Source organism: Tamandua tetradactyla, chromosome 7 (assembly GCF_023851605.1).
Source record: "Tamandua tetradactyla isolate mTamTet1 chromosome 7, mTamTet1.pri, whole genome shotgun sequence".
NCBI lineage: Eukaryota > Metazoa > Chordata > Mammalia > Pilosa > Myrmecophagidae > Tamandua > Tamandua tetradactyla.
Window position 1 is genome coordinate 90,639,337 of NC_135333.1, and position 14,921 is coordinate 90,654,257.

Sequence of the window (14,921 nt, forward strand, 5' to 3'; positions counted from 1 at the left end):
AAATAAAATAATCTCAATTATAGCAGCAGGAACTCTTCTCAGCCCAACTCTGTAGGTCATGTAGAAAACCAATCATTTAAGGTAAAAATCAGTCACATACTAGTATAAGCAGTCCAATGTCCAGATTTTATTTTTAAATGTCTCATTTAAGATGAAGATAGTCAAGGAAATTTCTAATATTGAATAAATGGTAATTAGCATCCCTGCCAGATTTTGAAATCTAGAGTACAAGAACAAAATCTTGTAGGTTCCCATGTCTCTGTCATATTGTATGACAATGACCAGCACATTGTGAGACTCAGTAAATGAATGAATGAACTAAATGAATGCAAAGACTTTTAAAAATCCTTTTAAATTCAAAAGTGAGACTAGAATATCAGTTTTACTCAGACAAGTGGAAAGGTATGGATGTTTTTTTGCTAATAACTTTGTTAGTGTACGAAACTGAGCTTGTCCCACTCAGGAAGCACCTACCCTATACCACGCCCGACACCCCCAATGTAAACATCTAGGGGCTCAACTTAATTAAAGTAGAAGCTAGTTAAATTTTATATGAGAGGAAATGGCATTCAATTTCAGATATCTATTTTAATTATTTCCTGCTGATTAACCACTCATTTCACCAAATATTTATCATCATGGAGGCTACTGTGCAGAAGAAATTACTGATCTAGGGGTTTTGAGGTATGTAAAGATAAGCAGAATACACAGGGGCTTTTGTCAAAGGGGAGAGAGAGACATGGATACATATTTCTATGCAGCAGAAAAAAATGTACACTTACTAGAGGTAAAAGTCAAGTGCTTGTGGTAGCACAGAGGAGAGTAAGATTATTTCCAGTCTACTCAGCTCTATAGAGAGGAGTTAGAATTTAATCTGCCTTAAAAAGTAGAGAGGGAGGTAGGTAGGTAGCAGGGTTGACCAAAGAAGTAGTATGGTTAGAACAGTTCCAAGGAGAGAGAATAATATAAGTAAAGGCATTGAGATACGAAAGTACAGGGAACATGAGGAGGAAACAAGCACTGCAAGGAACATGAGGGGTGAAGGGAGTATTGTGAAATAATTCTGGAGGAAATACATGAGGATCCAGTAATAGAGAAGCTTAAATGATAGTTGGTTTGTTTATTATTCTGTAGTCACTAGGAGCCATGCCATTTTATCTTAACTCTTATCGTTGACATTTTTAATGAAGAAATGAAAAACCCAGAGAGGCTAAGTAAATTCCTCAAGATCCGCAACAAATACATGGTAGACCTGGGGTTTGAAGCCAGGAAGTCTTATTCAAGAACTTGACTTTTAACCTGGGATTTAAGAGGGGGCTTCAGGTAATCTCTGAACTTTCTGAATTATTTTCAAAGCATTCAGTATATATGAATGTGTGCATTTTGCTTAAGAGAGGCCTATAGCTTGAATTATTTGATGTATAAGCCAAAAAATATCAATAAGGACTGTTGTAGCAATGAAAGCGAAAGTGTGTAAATGTTAAAAGCCCTCTAGAAGAGTCCAGGTTTATTCCTATTGACTGACATAATTATTGTTGTACGCTCTTTCAATCTCAAAAGTCTCCTGGCCTGAGCAATAGATTGAATAGTCACCTTATGCCTATGCTTATTGTCATGTTGGGAAGAAGCAGAACGATCTCAAACCACTGAAAGTAAAAGGAAATATCAAAACAATTTTGCAGGAATTATTAATATTATAAATGTAAGGCTGTCCCTGACTTGTGATAAACAGAGAAAATATACAAGAAATTCATTGGAACTTTAACAGGAGATATCCATGACCTGAAACTTGCTGTGATGATTTGAAAAGCAGAAGGCTGGGCCCCTCATTGGGTAAAAATTCTGTTTATCTCAAAAAAAGCTAAATATGCTTCTGAAATCTTAAATGTTTTTGAAAAAGTCTAGATGTTAGTCTGTTTTCAAGTAGATCCTTTTAACTTTTTACAGTTAGAGAGACTTGTGGGCTCAATATTTACTAATCTGTGAGACCAAAAAATGCCCATGGCTAGTGGTGACTCCAAAGGCAGGTGCCAGGATGACGCAGTGATTCCAGATTGAAGAATTTGCCCAGTTTATATAAGTTGAGGAATCAAGTGAATACCTACATTTTGTTTAGAGTAAAAACTTTAATGTTTTAAATATGTACATCTCTTAAGATAATAGTATTGCCACATAATCATAGCAAATAGATATTTAGTAGCAGAAATTTGGATCCCCTACTTACTAGAATTTTAAAATTATTTTCCCCATCTTTTCCTGTTTTCTCTTTATTTTTCTTTTCCTGGACTATTTGAAAGTAAGTTGCAGAAATTGTGACAGTTTACCCCTTCAATACTTCAGCCTTGTATTCCTAAGAACAAGGACATTCTCTTACATAACCATAATATTATTATGCTCAATAGATAGTCAATAATATTATCTAACACAGTCTATATACAGATTTCTCCCAGTTGCTTTTGGTTGTCATGACTCATTAGTCTCCTTTATGAGCTGTCTTGTTTCCCTGTGATTTTTTTTTTTAAATTACATGAATATGTTTGAAAAGTCCGGAGTAGTTGTCTGGTAGAATGTTCTCTGATGTGGATTCATCTGTCTGTTTTTTCATAGTTAGATTCGAGTTAAATTCTGGTAGCAAGAATACACTGCTTCTTTTCAGAAGGTATATGATAGTTTGTCCCATTATTGGTCATAGTAAATTTAATCATTTGGTTAAATTCGTGTTTGACAGACCTCTCCAGCATAAAGGTCCCTAATTCCCTTGGTAATTAATAAGTAGTCTGTGCAGTAGTTCTTAGAGACCATTGGAATATCTTGTTTCCCAACAGTCATTTACCAAGTAGTTTTAACATCCATTTGTGATCCTTGTGTGAATCAGTTGTTATGTTGGTGGTTACAGTATGATATTATCTGAATTTTTGTGAAGTCATTTTACTGAAGATGTACTCCTTTCTATCCCCCCTATTTGGGGAAGATCTAGGCTTCAAGGACAGATGACAGGGGGGTTGATGAAAGTGAAACTCGAAAACAACTATCCTGCATATATTAATTGTTAAAATACTTTGTCTGAGATGTTTTCTTTGTTGAGTGGTCATACAAGAAATTTCTACTGTAGAGTGAGAGTTCTTTATTTTATAAATTTGCACTTAAAAGAAACTTTGTTAGTACAGCTAAGGAGAAACAAAATAAATGCCTTTCTAATTTCCTTAAAAGAATTGAGTAATAATGAGATGGATTTTCATTCAACACCCGCAATCTGAAAGGATATTCATGTTTGTCCTCCTATTTGAAAATGCCTTGGAAGTAATCCTTTATGTAAGATGCATATTTTATTGAAATTGAATGGCCAAGAAAATTACAGAATTCCTTTGAAAGGGGGAATTTAAATGGGAATTGTTTAGCAGGGGGCCTCTTGATCTACGTTAATAATCCTTTGGGGAATTTATCCTAAAGCTTTGTACCCACCATTCTCATGACTGGCTCACTCAGTGAATGTTATCTGATGAGGATCTTATTTCATTTCTTTTGAAAGCAGAGCCTTGTTCTGTTTGTTGGGATATTAGGGGATAATAGGAGAAGACTGACTTTATGCAATTTGATATAAAATTTAACAGCCCATCTTGAAATTAGAGCTTGCCTTCCATGCATTATAAATTCTACCACTTGCCATTCATAATGAAAAGATTTACATTTTTGAGGCAATTAACTGACCCTCTGTCTTAGTTTGCTAGGGCTGCTATGCCAAATACCACAGACTGGTTGGCTTAAACAATTATTTATTGTCTCTCAGGTTTGGAGGCTGTTAGTCCAAAATCAAGGTATTAGCAAAATCATGTCTTCTCCTAAGTCTGTAGTGTTCTGGTAGTGGCTTGCTGGCAGTCTTTAACTCATTTTCTATCTCCATCACATGACCGTCTGTCTCTCCCTGTGCCCAAACTTCCTTTGCTTATAAGGACTCCAGTTATATCAGATTAAGAATCACTCTTATTTAATTTGGCCTCACCTTAACAAATAACATCTTCAAAGATCCTATTTACAAATAGGTTCACTTCCAAAGGACTGGAAGTTAGGACTTTAGCATGCTTTTGTGGGGGACATGATTGAATCCATAACATCCCCTTACCCAAACAAAAATGTTCTTTAATATTTGGGTAAGGACCTTAGCAGGGAAGAGGATTTTGATACTCTCTGATAGCCAGGTATACCTGGGCCCATGCATCCTTTTGAACCATCAGTCTTCGCTTATATTCTTTAAGTTTGGAAACAATTATTATGCCCCTCTTTTGCTAGTATAATATGTATGGTCACTAACTTCTCTCGCTTACTTGGATTCTGTTGAGTCAAAAACTGCACAGCATGAGGTGGTTTATAATAAATTTGCATTAGGATATTTCAATCTTGTATTTGGAGAGAACCAAATATCTCTTACATATTTGCCTAAATTCTCACACTGTATTTTGGCTTATATTATGGTATTGTTTATAGATTTTAGAATATGCTCATTTGAGTTCATTCCTGGCTAGCTCAAGCAGCTGAGCTTGATGGGTTTCAAGGTTGAACAACTTACTTGAAGGAATGATTTTAGCTTTCCGACATAAGATACTAGTTCCCAAAAGTTAGTAGTTAATTAGTTTAGCATGTAGATAGTGTCTGGCATTTACAATAATTCTCTAAGAGGCTTGTGGTTAGAGCAAAGCTGTGTCTTTCTGTATCCTTTTCCAGTTCACTCTCAGTCCTTCTGCCATCCCAGCCTCTGTCCTGAGAGCCATGAGTATGTGGCACAGAGCAGAAGACCTATACATAATTTGGAATGCAGCTAATAACTTAATTGGATATTTGCCATTGTAATGAAGGAGGGAGTACTGAAATATTTTCTATTTTTAAATGCTTTGTCTCACTTCCTGAGATGTAGCAAGATGTTTATCCCCAAAAGATTATTTAGCGCATACTGTGTTGTAAAGGCTTGCAAAGTACATTGCTTGAATCTTAGGGACAGGTTCATGCCTGTTTGTACAACGTTGAAAAGTAGGCACAAATATGTCAAAAATCTTACCACATAACAGGGCTTCATTCACTGTGTGCAGTCCTTTTAAGTAGGTCATTTTGGTTGAGTTTGAGTTTGGCTTAATTATGAAAGTGTGAATTGAAATAACAACAAAACCTTGGTTACAAGTGCCCTGAGGGTGAGAGATATCGTTCTTTTAGGCTTATTATAGCATCTAGTCAATTACAGCATTAATACTCTTTGTGTATTTGTGAAATTAGATTTTCATCTTAGTTACTAAGCTCCTATAGTCTTACAGTCCTCAGTCCTCAGTCTGTTGGTTACCACCTCACCTGACTTACGTCAACTGTCATGCCTTCTTCTTCCCTTTTCCCCTCCCTTCTTACCCAGGCACTTGTGACTTTTAGAATAGCAATTCTTTAAGCTATATATTTACTTACAAAAATTACATAGGAAAACAATTTAGTGAACAAGTATGTTAAAACAGGATATATAAAAACATTGAAAGAATTAGAGACAGAGAGAGATATTACTCTATGTCAGACACTGTGTCTGTAATAAAAAGGAATTAAGACCTGGTGCTTGCCTCACAAGCTTACAGTCTACAGATAAAATAGTTTTATAAAGAAAGGTGTAAAGTATAGGCCATGGTGTGTGGATGGCAAGGGCAGGGACTAGGGGACAACTTAAAGAAGGACACAGCCAACTTTACTTGGAGAGGTCAATGTCAGCCTCATAGACCTAGAGCAGGGTCTTAAAGGATGAGTTCCCAGCATTCAGGGAATAGAAATCCCTATGATTTTGTGTGTTGGTCATTATGAGAAGCAAGAGTGACCTGGTGGGGAATTTGGTGCGTATAGATTAAAAGAAGATTTAGAAGAAGAAAAGAATAAAGGTAATGAACTTGCCACTAGATATGGTGAATGTTCTGTAAAATGGGAAAGAGGTATATGGGTTGGATCAGAAAGGAAGTGAATTTATGAGGAGAACAAAAGTCAGGGTTCAGGTTGGGTGATGGAACTCAAAAAGTCTCGAAGTTAATAAGCAAGCGAAGATGGAGGAGTGAGTTCAAGTGTTCGCAGATGTATTCACCTGAGAGGTGCATAAAATGAGGAGTCTGGTTGTCCAGACTCTGGGTCTGACCATGAGCGTATATTACTAGAAGGGCCCTACTCTTTGATTTCTTCCCTCCCATTGTACTGTCACTCCATGGGCAATATCATCCACACTTTCTCTGACATGTTGTTAACCAACCAGTATCTCATATCTCAACATACCAGTTTATCATCTGCTTAAAGTAGTCCACCTTTAGCCAGATCTGTGAATCACATCGTATATAAAACCTTTTAAAATCAAAGTCCCCAGGAAAGAATTGAATATTCTTTCTTTAGTACCTAATGTGTACCCTGTTAGAATATTACGACCTATCAACCTTTATATTCATGTGTTTACATATTATCTTAAATAATAAAAATAAAGATCGAGTCTTTTTCTTTGGTAAACTTAATATCTGACATTCCTAAGTGCTAAATATTTGTGGGAAGGAAGGTAGGGCGTAAGGGACTTGGAGTTGAGGAAAGGAAGGAATTTGAGGCTGGAGAATCATATGTTTTTCCTCATGACACATATGTCATATAGGATTGTAACAGAAGCTGAAGAAAGAGAGCCCTTAAATAAACCTGTGGATGAATGAGGAGGATGGTGGTGATATTGGGAATGTGAATTAATAATAACAGGGAGAGACCAGAGCAAGATGGCTAGTGCAGGCTTCCATGAAGTCAACATTTAGAGTAGAGTTTAGTGATAATTGCAAAGAAATTTCCTAGGACACAGTGAACAGCTTTGGAGAGGCCTTGGGTAAATCAAGATCTGCAAAAAACTCTTGACTTTTGATAGATATTGTTTCTGTGTGGAAAATATTTGAATGAGTGAGATACTTGAAGTCTCATTTGGATATCCTTTGGATCAGGACTTCTGGGGAGATCCTCAGGAAAAATCAATTCTAACAATAACAACCATAATAATATTAAATGCTTGAATGTATCATTCATTCTCATAGTAACCCAGTGAAGTATGAGTTCTCTTTCCCATGTCATGGATGAGAAAAGTTAGGCTTAGAGTAGTTAAATACCATTTCCAGTTCTCACATTATTCCAAAATGGGCTACTTACTAAAGCCAAGGCAACATGTGCTAGAACAATCTGGTCCCCTAGAACCATCAGAACTGTGGTCTTAACTGCAAAAACACTGCCCATTGAGATTAGCTTCCTGAATGACTCAGTACCATTTGGCCCCTTTAATGGTCCTAGAAGTTCAATCAAAAAACCATACTGCCACATTAGGAAGCTAACAGCTTATATGGCTGCCTCCTGAAAATGGGGGCTTTGATTAATGATAAAGATTGGTTAAAATACATAAAATAGATAAAATATGGTAAAATACATTAAGAAGGAGGTAGAGGAAAGAACATCTTCAGGTTAGGAAAACTAATACTACTTAAAATTCTCTGAGAATATATGTCAGTATTCTAGGCAGTATATATATTTTCAGCCTGAGTTAAGATGGTGAGTGGAAGAGGAAGTCATGGATAACAAGAATAGTTGTTTTGTTTATTGGAAAAAATAAACTCACAGGATTATGCAACAGGGGCTACAAAATGTTAAAAAAAATCTGGTGACACAGGGTGTCCTAAATCGAGGGGTTCTTGGGGTTGGATTCTCTTGCTTCTGTGAGAAAGTCTTTTCTTCTCTGCCAGCTGATGGGGGTTCTCAGTGGCCTTCTCGGGATGCTGTCTTCTCAGTAATGAGGAAAAGACTTGCTGCCACAGCCAGTGGAAAACCCATCCCAAGTTCAGACAGGAAAAGGCTCTTATGTTAGGAGTGTCTTCCTTCTCTGGCTGACTTGATGAGTCCGAGGAGATATCTGTAGTGCTTGTCCTTTGGCTTATTATCTATCAAGAAAGTGAATGATAAGAAACATAACTAGACAGTAGTGGTGTCAGTATCTGCCCATTTATGAAGCTCAAATCCTTTTACCAAAAATAGCCCCATTGTAAGTACAAAGTTTAAATATTCATTAATATTTAAACAATTTTTTTGCCATAAGTTTTGTCTGTTTCTTTGCTTTTCCACCTTTTTCTCTCTCAGTGCTCATTATTTTCCCTTTAGCTCTACCCTGACTGTTCTCCTTGCAGTAATCCTCTCCCCACTTCTGGCCATGTCATGCCTAGGAGCCTCAGCCCTGCTTTATAGCAGGGAATAATTTTCCTCCACCAGGCCCATTCCTGCTCTCCTGTGAAGCATCAGTTAGTGCCCACCTCAGCGAATTCATGTTCCTGAAGCCTTAGAGGAATCTGTGGGAACTGGTTAATATCATCATTTTCTGGTGGTTTGAAATTGGGCAAGTCTTGACAAAAATCCTGTTCTTCATGATTGGCCTGAGCCATATCTGGAGGGGAGCTGCTGGACAGCTGAAGATCTTCCTCCTGAGCAGATTCATGGGAAACAGAGTTATCATCATCATTGTTCTGATTTTCTAGAAATCCCTCAAGCTTTTTCACAAGACCATCCAGTTTACTGAGAGTCAAGTTTGTCTTCATTTCTGGGTATTTGTCTATCCACTGATTGTCTGCATTTAGATCCCAATTAGCTATCGAGTCTGAGCTGTTAGAGTTCACATCAATGTCCCAGGCGAGGGTGATATGTAGTTTGCAGAACTGCTCTGGATTGTCCTGAATTTGGTCTTGTTTTCCCATGGGTCTCCCTATATTTTCAGTCCACCATGTCCCTTGGATAGGAGGGAAGAATGAGGTTGAAAGACCCTCAGAGGGTTTGTCCTCATTGGGGGCTGTGTCCTCATCGGGGGCTGTATCCTCATAGAACAACGTATCCTCACAGGGAAAATAGCCCACTGAGATGCTCAGGTCAGATTCAGAGCTGCAGTTCTCTGTGTCAGTAGAGTTGCTGTTGGAGGATGAGTGTGCCATGGAGTTCAAGGGCTCACATCTTACAACCTAGATCTCCTTAAGCTCAGGAAGCCTCAAAAGAAAAGAACAACAAAAATAGGTGAAGTGGGGGAAAAGAAGAGGGAAATCATAAATACTTAAGTAATAAAGTATTTTCTGCTCCTTTTTCTGTTTAGAACTATCCCATTGGGACAGTTCATTCTCTTTTTTGTAATCTTCACTGAAAAACAGATGAGGAGACATCTCCCTTTAAAAACAGGTTTCATTATATAATAATCCTCTCTACTAAGCAAGTCCATCTGATGTTTCTTCATCATCTGTTCTTGCAACAGTTAAAAAAAAACTTGTATTATAAGAAACAAGATGATTACATAAAATAGAAAAATATAAAAATGAAAATAAATACTATGACCCTACTATTCAGATATAATGATAATCATTATAAAAATACTCCCTATAATCTTTTTCTTTTTGCATTCACACATATACATACACTCATATACACACATACACATATACATGTGGATGTGTCACAATAGTTAAAATTGCGATTGTATTTTATGGCATAACCATACAATAAACATATATATGGCTATTCTGTAATTTTAACCACTTTTTGTTAATGACCATTAGGTTGTTATTCTAATAGATAACTGTAGTAAACTTCCTTGTTCTTAAATCTTTAACTGTGTTTCTCATTATATTCTTCTAAGAGTAATTAAGGGATCAAATATCACAAACATATTAAAGGCTCCTGATAAGTTGATACCATATTGCTCTCCGGAAAGGTTATAGCCATTTAGGTGCTCATCCTCTCACGATCTGATGCCAGTTTTGAAGTCCAGCTTTTTCTGTGTTGCTTTGGCATGTGGGGGCAGAAGAAGCAGACACATGCGCATGCACACACACATGCACACACACACATGCATGCGCACACATGGTTATCATCTCTGTCATGCCCTGCTCTGGTGGCTACCCACTTCAAAGAGGTGCTGCCAACTCCTGAGGCATAAACTGCCAACTCCTGAGGTATAATCTGAAATCCTTCAGATCCTGAGTCTCAGTGGCTGAAAGTTCAACTGTCAGAGGCCTGTGTTCTGGGACTGTTGGTTACCATAGCAACACACAAAAAACACGTTATAGCCAGAAAAGTGAGCTAAGGGACTAAAAAAGGATAGGAAGCCACAGGATTGATCTTTTTGCTTCTAAAGTGTTTCATATCCATACCATCCCAGACTGAAGGATCCTTCTTTTTTTTTTTAACATGGGCAGGCACCGGGAAGCGAACCCGGGTCCTCTGGCATGGCAGGCAAGCATTCTTGCCTGCTGAGCCACCGTGGCCTTCGCGAAGGATCCTTCTTGAGGGCAGGAAGACAATGTGATAGTGGCTACTTCCCTCTTCTCATGTAGGCTTCCAAGATGATTCCTGTCCTTAGGGAGTTTGGAGCCCTTTTTGGGGAGATGGACATAGACATCTGTGCTGGTTTGAAAGGAAGTATGCCCCCTAAGAAAAGCCATGTTTTAATACAAATCCCATTTCATAAAGGTAGAATAATCTCTATTCAATACTGTATGTTTGAAACTGTAATGAGATTATCTCCCTGGATGATGTGATTTAGTCAAGAGTGGTTGTTAAACTGGATTAGGGGATGACATGTCTCCACCCATTTGAGTGGGTCTTGATTAGTTTCTGAAGTCCTATAAAAGGAGAATGAGAGATTCAGGGAGAGCAGAACGATGTAGCCATGAGATGCCGAGAGTCCACGAGTCAGCAACCTTTGGAGATGAAGAAGGAAAACGCCTCCCGGGGAGCTTCATGAAACTGGAAGCCAGGAGAGAAAGCTAGCAGATGATGCCATATTTGCCATGTGCCCTTCCAGCCAAGAGAGAAACCCTGACTGTGTTCACCATGTGCCTTCTCACTTGAGAGAGAAACCCTGAACTTCATCGGCCTTCTTGAACCAAGGTATCTTTCCCTGGATGCCTTTGATTGGACTTTTCTATAGACTTGTTTTAATTCTCGGCCTTAGAACTGTAAACTAACAACTCATTAAATTCCCCTTGTTAAAGGCCATTCCGTTTCTGGTATATTGCATTATGGCAGCTAGCAAACTAGAACAACATCTATTATAGGACAGGATGGTAAGTGCAACAACAGAACTTACAAAATAATGTCATGAGAGAACAAAAGGAAGGTGCCTCATATACAGCCAAAGTTGGGATTGGAGTGGAGGTATCAGGAAAGGCCTCGTATTTGTTTCCCAGGCTGCCATAACAAATTACTACAAATGGGGTGACTTCAAACAATAGAGATTTATTCTCTTACCGTTCAGGAGGCTTAGTTCAAAATCAGGTTGTCAGCAGAATCGGCCCAGAGAGGGAAGGAAAGTCTGTTCTATGTCTCTCCTACCTTACTCCTGGTGGTTGTCAGCAATCCTTGGTGTTCTGTAGCTTGTGGCTGCATCACTCCAGTCTCTCCGAAGGGTGCCTGTGTGTCTCCTCTGTGTTTCTCCCTCTCCTTTCTCTTATAAACATCCCAGTCTTGAATTTTGAGACTACCCTAGTCTGCTATGGTGGACTGAAATTAACTGTTTACATATGAAAGCACCTTCTTTCTAATTAAGGTCACATTCTGAGATTCTTGGTGAACGTGGATCTTGGAGGGACACTGTTCAACCCAGTTACAGGTCTGAGTATTGGCAGAGAGGTAGAAGTTAGCCAGGTGAAGGGCAGGGAGTGTGCCAAAGGGAAGGGGCCCTTCTGGCAAAGGTTACAGCGTAAGCAAGGACACCTAGGTGAAAAACAGCCTGATATGTGGAAGATCGTATGAATCATGATGAGGTTAAATGGGTTTCACTGAGATTATGAAAGGCCTTCTACCCCTGTTATGGAGCTTGGATTTTATCCTGTAAAACCAGTGAAGAATTTGAGGATACCTATGTACTTGGATGGTAGTATTTATTTATCAGGCATTCTTCCAGGCAATTAAAAGTATATTGAAATAATTGTCATGATTTAAAAAACAAATTAAACAAACTTTCAGTTAATTTGGCAGTATAAATGTCATTGGTTAGTTTTAATGAGAATAGAATCAGTACATTTGTGGGCCAGGAGCCAGATTACACTGGGGTGAGGAATGAATGGAAGAAGATGTGGAAACAATGAATATAGACCATCCTTTAGAAATGCCTGAGTGAGAAAGTGGGGAGGAAGAAAGAGAGTCAAGAGTTTGTTTCTGCACCCATTTCCCTAAATAAAAACGAGCTAAGGAATCAATACTGAAGGAGGAATTCAAAATATAAGAGCAAGGATTCTTCTTTTGGAGATATTAAGAGTGGATCTTTGGTATTAGCAGAGGGGTTGGTTGTAACAAAATGTGGAGTGCATCATCCATGAAGTTAGAAGGAAAAAAGTGAAGATGGTTGTGAAAAAAGTTTGCAGGCATGTATTACTGAGGACCTCTGTTTTCTTCTGTCCAGTTTCCCTGTGAGAATCCTCCATTATGTCTATGATTAAGCCCATGCATTTTATATTGGTTCAGTTGACTGAATCTTTTTGCTGTCTTTCTACCCTTGTTGCCAAATATCTGTCTTGACAGCTTCTTCAATATTTGTGGTCTCTTGGTCCTTCTATCACTGGAGCCTTACTTTTCCTTGTCTTTTTCATCCTCTGTGTTGAGTCTCCCCAATACCCACCAAGAATCCCATGTCATGGTCCATCCTGCCTAAAGCTGCTAGTTCCATTCATGTAGGGACTATTTCCTCTCTTTCTACCTCTCTCTGAATCCCAGTTTCTTCCATAGTGCCCTTGACCACTGCCATTAACCCTTTTGTTCCTGACTGCATCATGAATTTCTGGGGGATATCTGATCACTTGACTTCACTGCTCCCATGTCCTGTGTGGGTACTTCTAGGTGAAGTTAGTAATCCTTTCATTATCTGTTTACAAATGTGACTGCTAAGGAAAATGTGACACATTTTCATGGTCATGTAGGATCGAAGGCTCTTGGTTGCACAATATAACAAGACCAGATCTCCTCTTTAAGAGCAAATCATCTTGGCAAATGTAGTTTTAGTCTATACCTTCTCATGCCTTGGTTCCTTCATCCTATCTGCTCTGAACTATGGGGCTATCGTATACCATCTCTAGGTCCTGCTCACTGATTCTCAGGAAGGGAGTTAGTGTAGTCTCTCAGAGCCTCCTAGGGATAGAGTGCATGCATACTTCAGAAAATTATATTCTAAAACTAACATTGCTTAGATTTGCTTTGGGTCACTTTTAAAACATTTCAAATAGCATTAAAAGAAGCCATAAGACTTTTATTTATCAAAAAAGAAGCATGGGATTAAGACACACACACACACACACACACACACACACACACACACACAATGGGAAAAAAAAAGAAAAAACCAAGAAGCACTGGTCTGACCTAAAAGACCTTAACTTATTGGAGTCAAACAATTTCTTAAGATCTTTTAACGAATATTATTCTCTGGACAGAGAGTAAATTTCCATTTAACATTACATTTAGAGTTCTTCAGGATTTATTGCAGGGTTTTCACTGGTGTACTGGTTTCAGCTTTGAGGTTCTATTAAATAAGATTTTTTGTGACTATGTTTAGGAGCTTTGATGGCATGATGATATGAAATGGGCAGGATTGGGATTGGGGAGAAACAGTTTCTACACCCTAAGAGAGGGAACCTGGTAAGTGGCTCCAGGCTGCTCACAACTCTCAGGCTGCTGAGTGAGTGGACCGGGATTAATCCCTGGAAGTGTAAAAGCCAGGAGCAACATACTCCCTGTGCTGGTTTGAAGCTATTATGTACTCCATAAAAGCCATGTCCTTTAATCCTCATTCGATATTGTTGGGTAAAATCTGTTTTGATTGTTTCCATGGAGATGTGTCTCCACCCGTTCAAGGTGGGGTTGCTTACTGGAGTCCTTTGAGAGGGAGTCATTTTGAAAAAAGCTTTAGAACCGCCAGAACCAACAGAGTCCACACAGCCAGAGACCTTTGGAGATGAAGAAGGAAAACACCCCCGGGGGAGTTTTATGAAAGAAGAAGCCAGGAGAGAAAGCTAACAGATGTCACCATGTGCTTTTCTAGCTGAGAGAGAAACCTCAAACTTCATCGGCTTTTCTTGAATGAAGGTGACTTCTTGTTGGTGCCTTAATTTGGATATCTTCATGGCCTTAGAACTGTAAACTTGCAACTTATTAAATTCCCCTTTTGTAAAAGCCATTCCACCTCTGGTATATTGTGTTCTGGCAACTTGCAAACTAACACATTCACTAACATTTATTGAGTACTTATTATATGCTGGGTCCTGTTTGAAACATATGTGTGAATTCATTTAATCTTCACAATAACCCAATGAAGTAGGTACTATTATTTGTCCCATTTCATAGATGTAGAATGTGGATTCAAACCTATTAGGCAGACTGACTCCGGAGCCTGTGCTCTTAACCTCTCGCTACACATTCTCAGGAGGCCAACCCCCTATTCCTTCCCTGGAGGATCCCTAGGAATATAGACCCAGTCTAAGGTCAAGCCCATCTTCTGATTTCTTGAAAGAAATTCCTTTAACTGGAACAGTATTCTAGGAAATGCTCAAGAAATGTGCTTTGAACACAGGATTGACTTGAAAACAATGACATCTCATTTGAGACTAGCTACTACATTTAAAATAAATATTCAAGTTCTTCTTTGGTATAGTGAGATCTTGATCACTGTGTGCTTTGGCTTTTCATAAAAACTCTGCTTCCAGCATACTGGGAACTTAGAAGAAAATTCTTTAATGTTGTTCTTTCCATGTATCTGGAGTGGAGGTGGGGAAAACTGTATGTTGTACATTATCCTGGAAATGGAATGCTTTGAACTAAATATAAACATTTAGAAAGGTAAAAAAAAAAAACAAAAACTTTTAGCCTATACTACTAAGTTTATAGTG

General features: G+C 38.4%; 2 protein-coding genes across 14 annotated transcripts in view; one reads left to right on the forward strand and one right to left on the reverse strand.

Moving 5' to 3' along the window:
- The window catches only part of PPFIBP1 (PPFIB scaffold protein 1), a 300,273-nt gene that overhangs the window by 96,364 nt on the left and 188,988 nt on the right, over positions 1-14,921 (forward strand). The window lies entirely within an intron of this gene.
- On the reverse strand, positions 7,465-10,076 carry C7H12orf71 (chromosome 7 C12orf71 homolog). Of its 2 annotated transcripts, none has more exons than XM_077170387.1 (3): positions 9,736-10,072; positions 8,319-9,039; positions 7,465-7,952 (listed from the first exon to the last, which is right to left on the reverse strand). In XM_077170387.1, exons 2-3 carry the CDS (start codon positions 8,985-8,987, stop codon positions 7,662-7,664), a joined length of 960 nt encoding a protein of 319 aa, XP_077026502.1. In that variant the 5' UTR covers positions 8,988-9,039; positions 9,736-10,072; the 3' UTR covers positions 7,465-7,661. The 2 variants fall into 2 exon arrangements, with proteins under 2 accessions (XP_077026502.1, XP_077026501.1); XM_077170386.1 differs by having other exon boundaries at positions 7,468-7,952; positions 9,947-10,076.

Coding starts and splice junctions, on each gene's coding strand:
- C7H12orf71 (XM_077170387.1), bottom strand. CDS start 8,987: ATGGCACACTCATCCTCCAACAGCAACTCTACTGACACAGAGAACTGC. Junction 7,953..8,318: donor AGGAACATGAATTCGCTGAG/GTGGGCACTAAC, acceptor CTTTCTTGATAG/ATAATAAGCCAAAGGACAAG.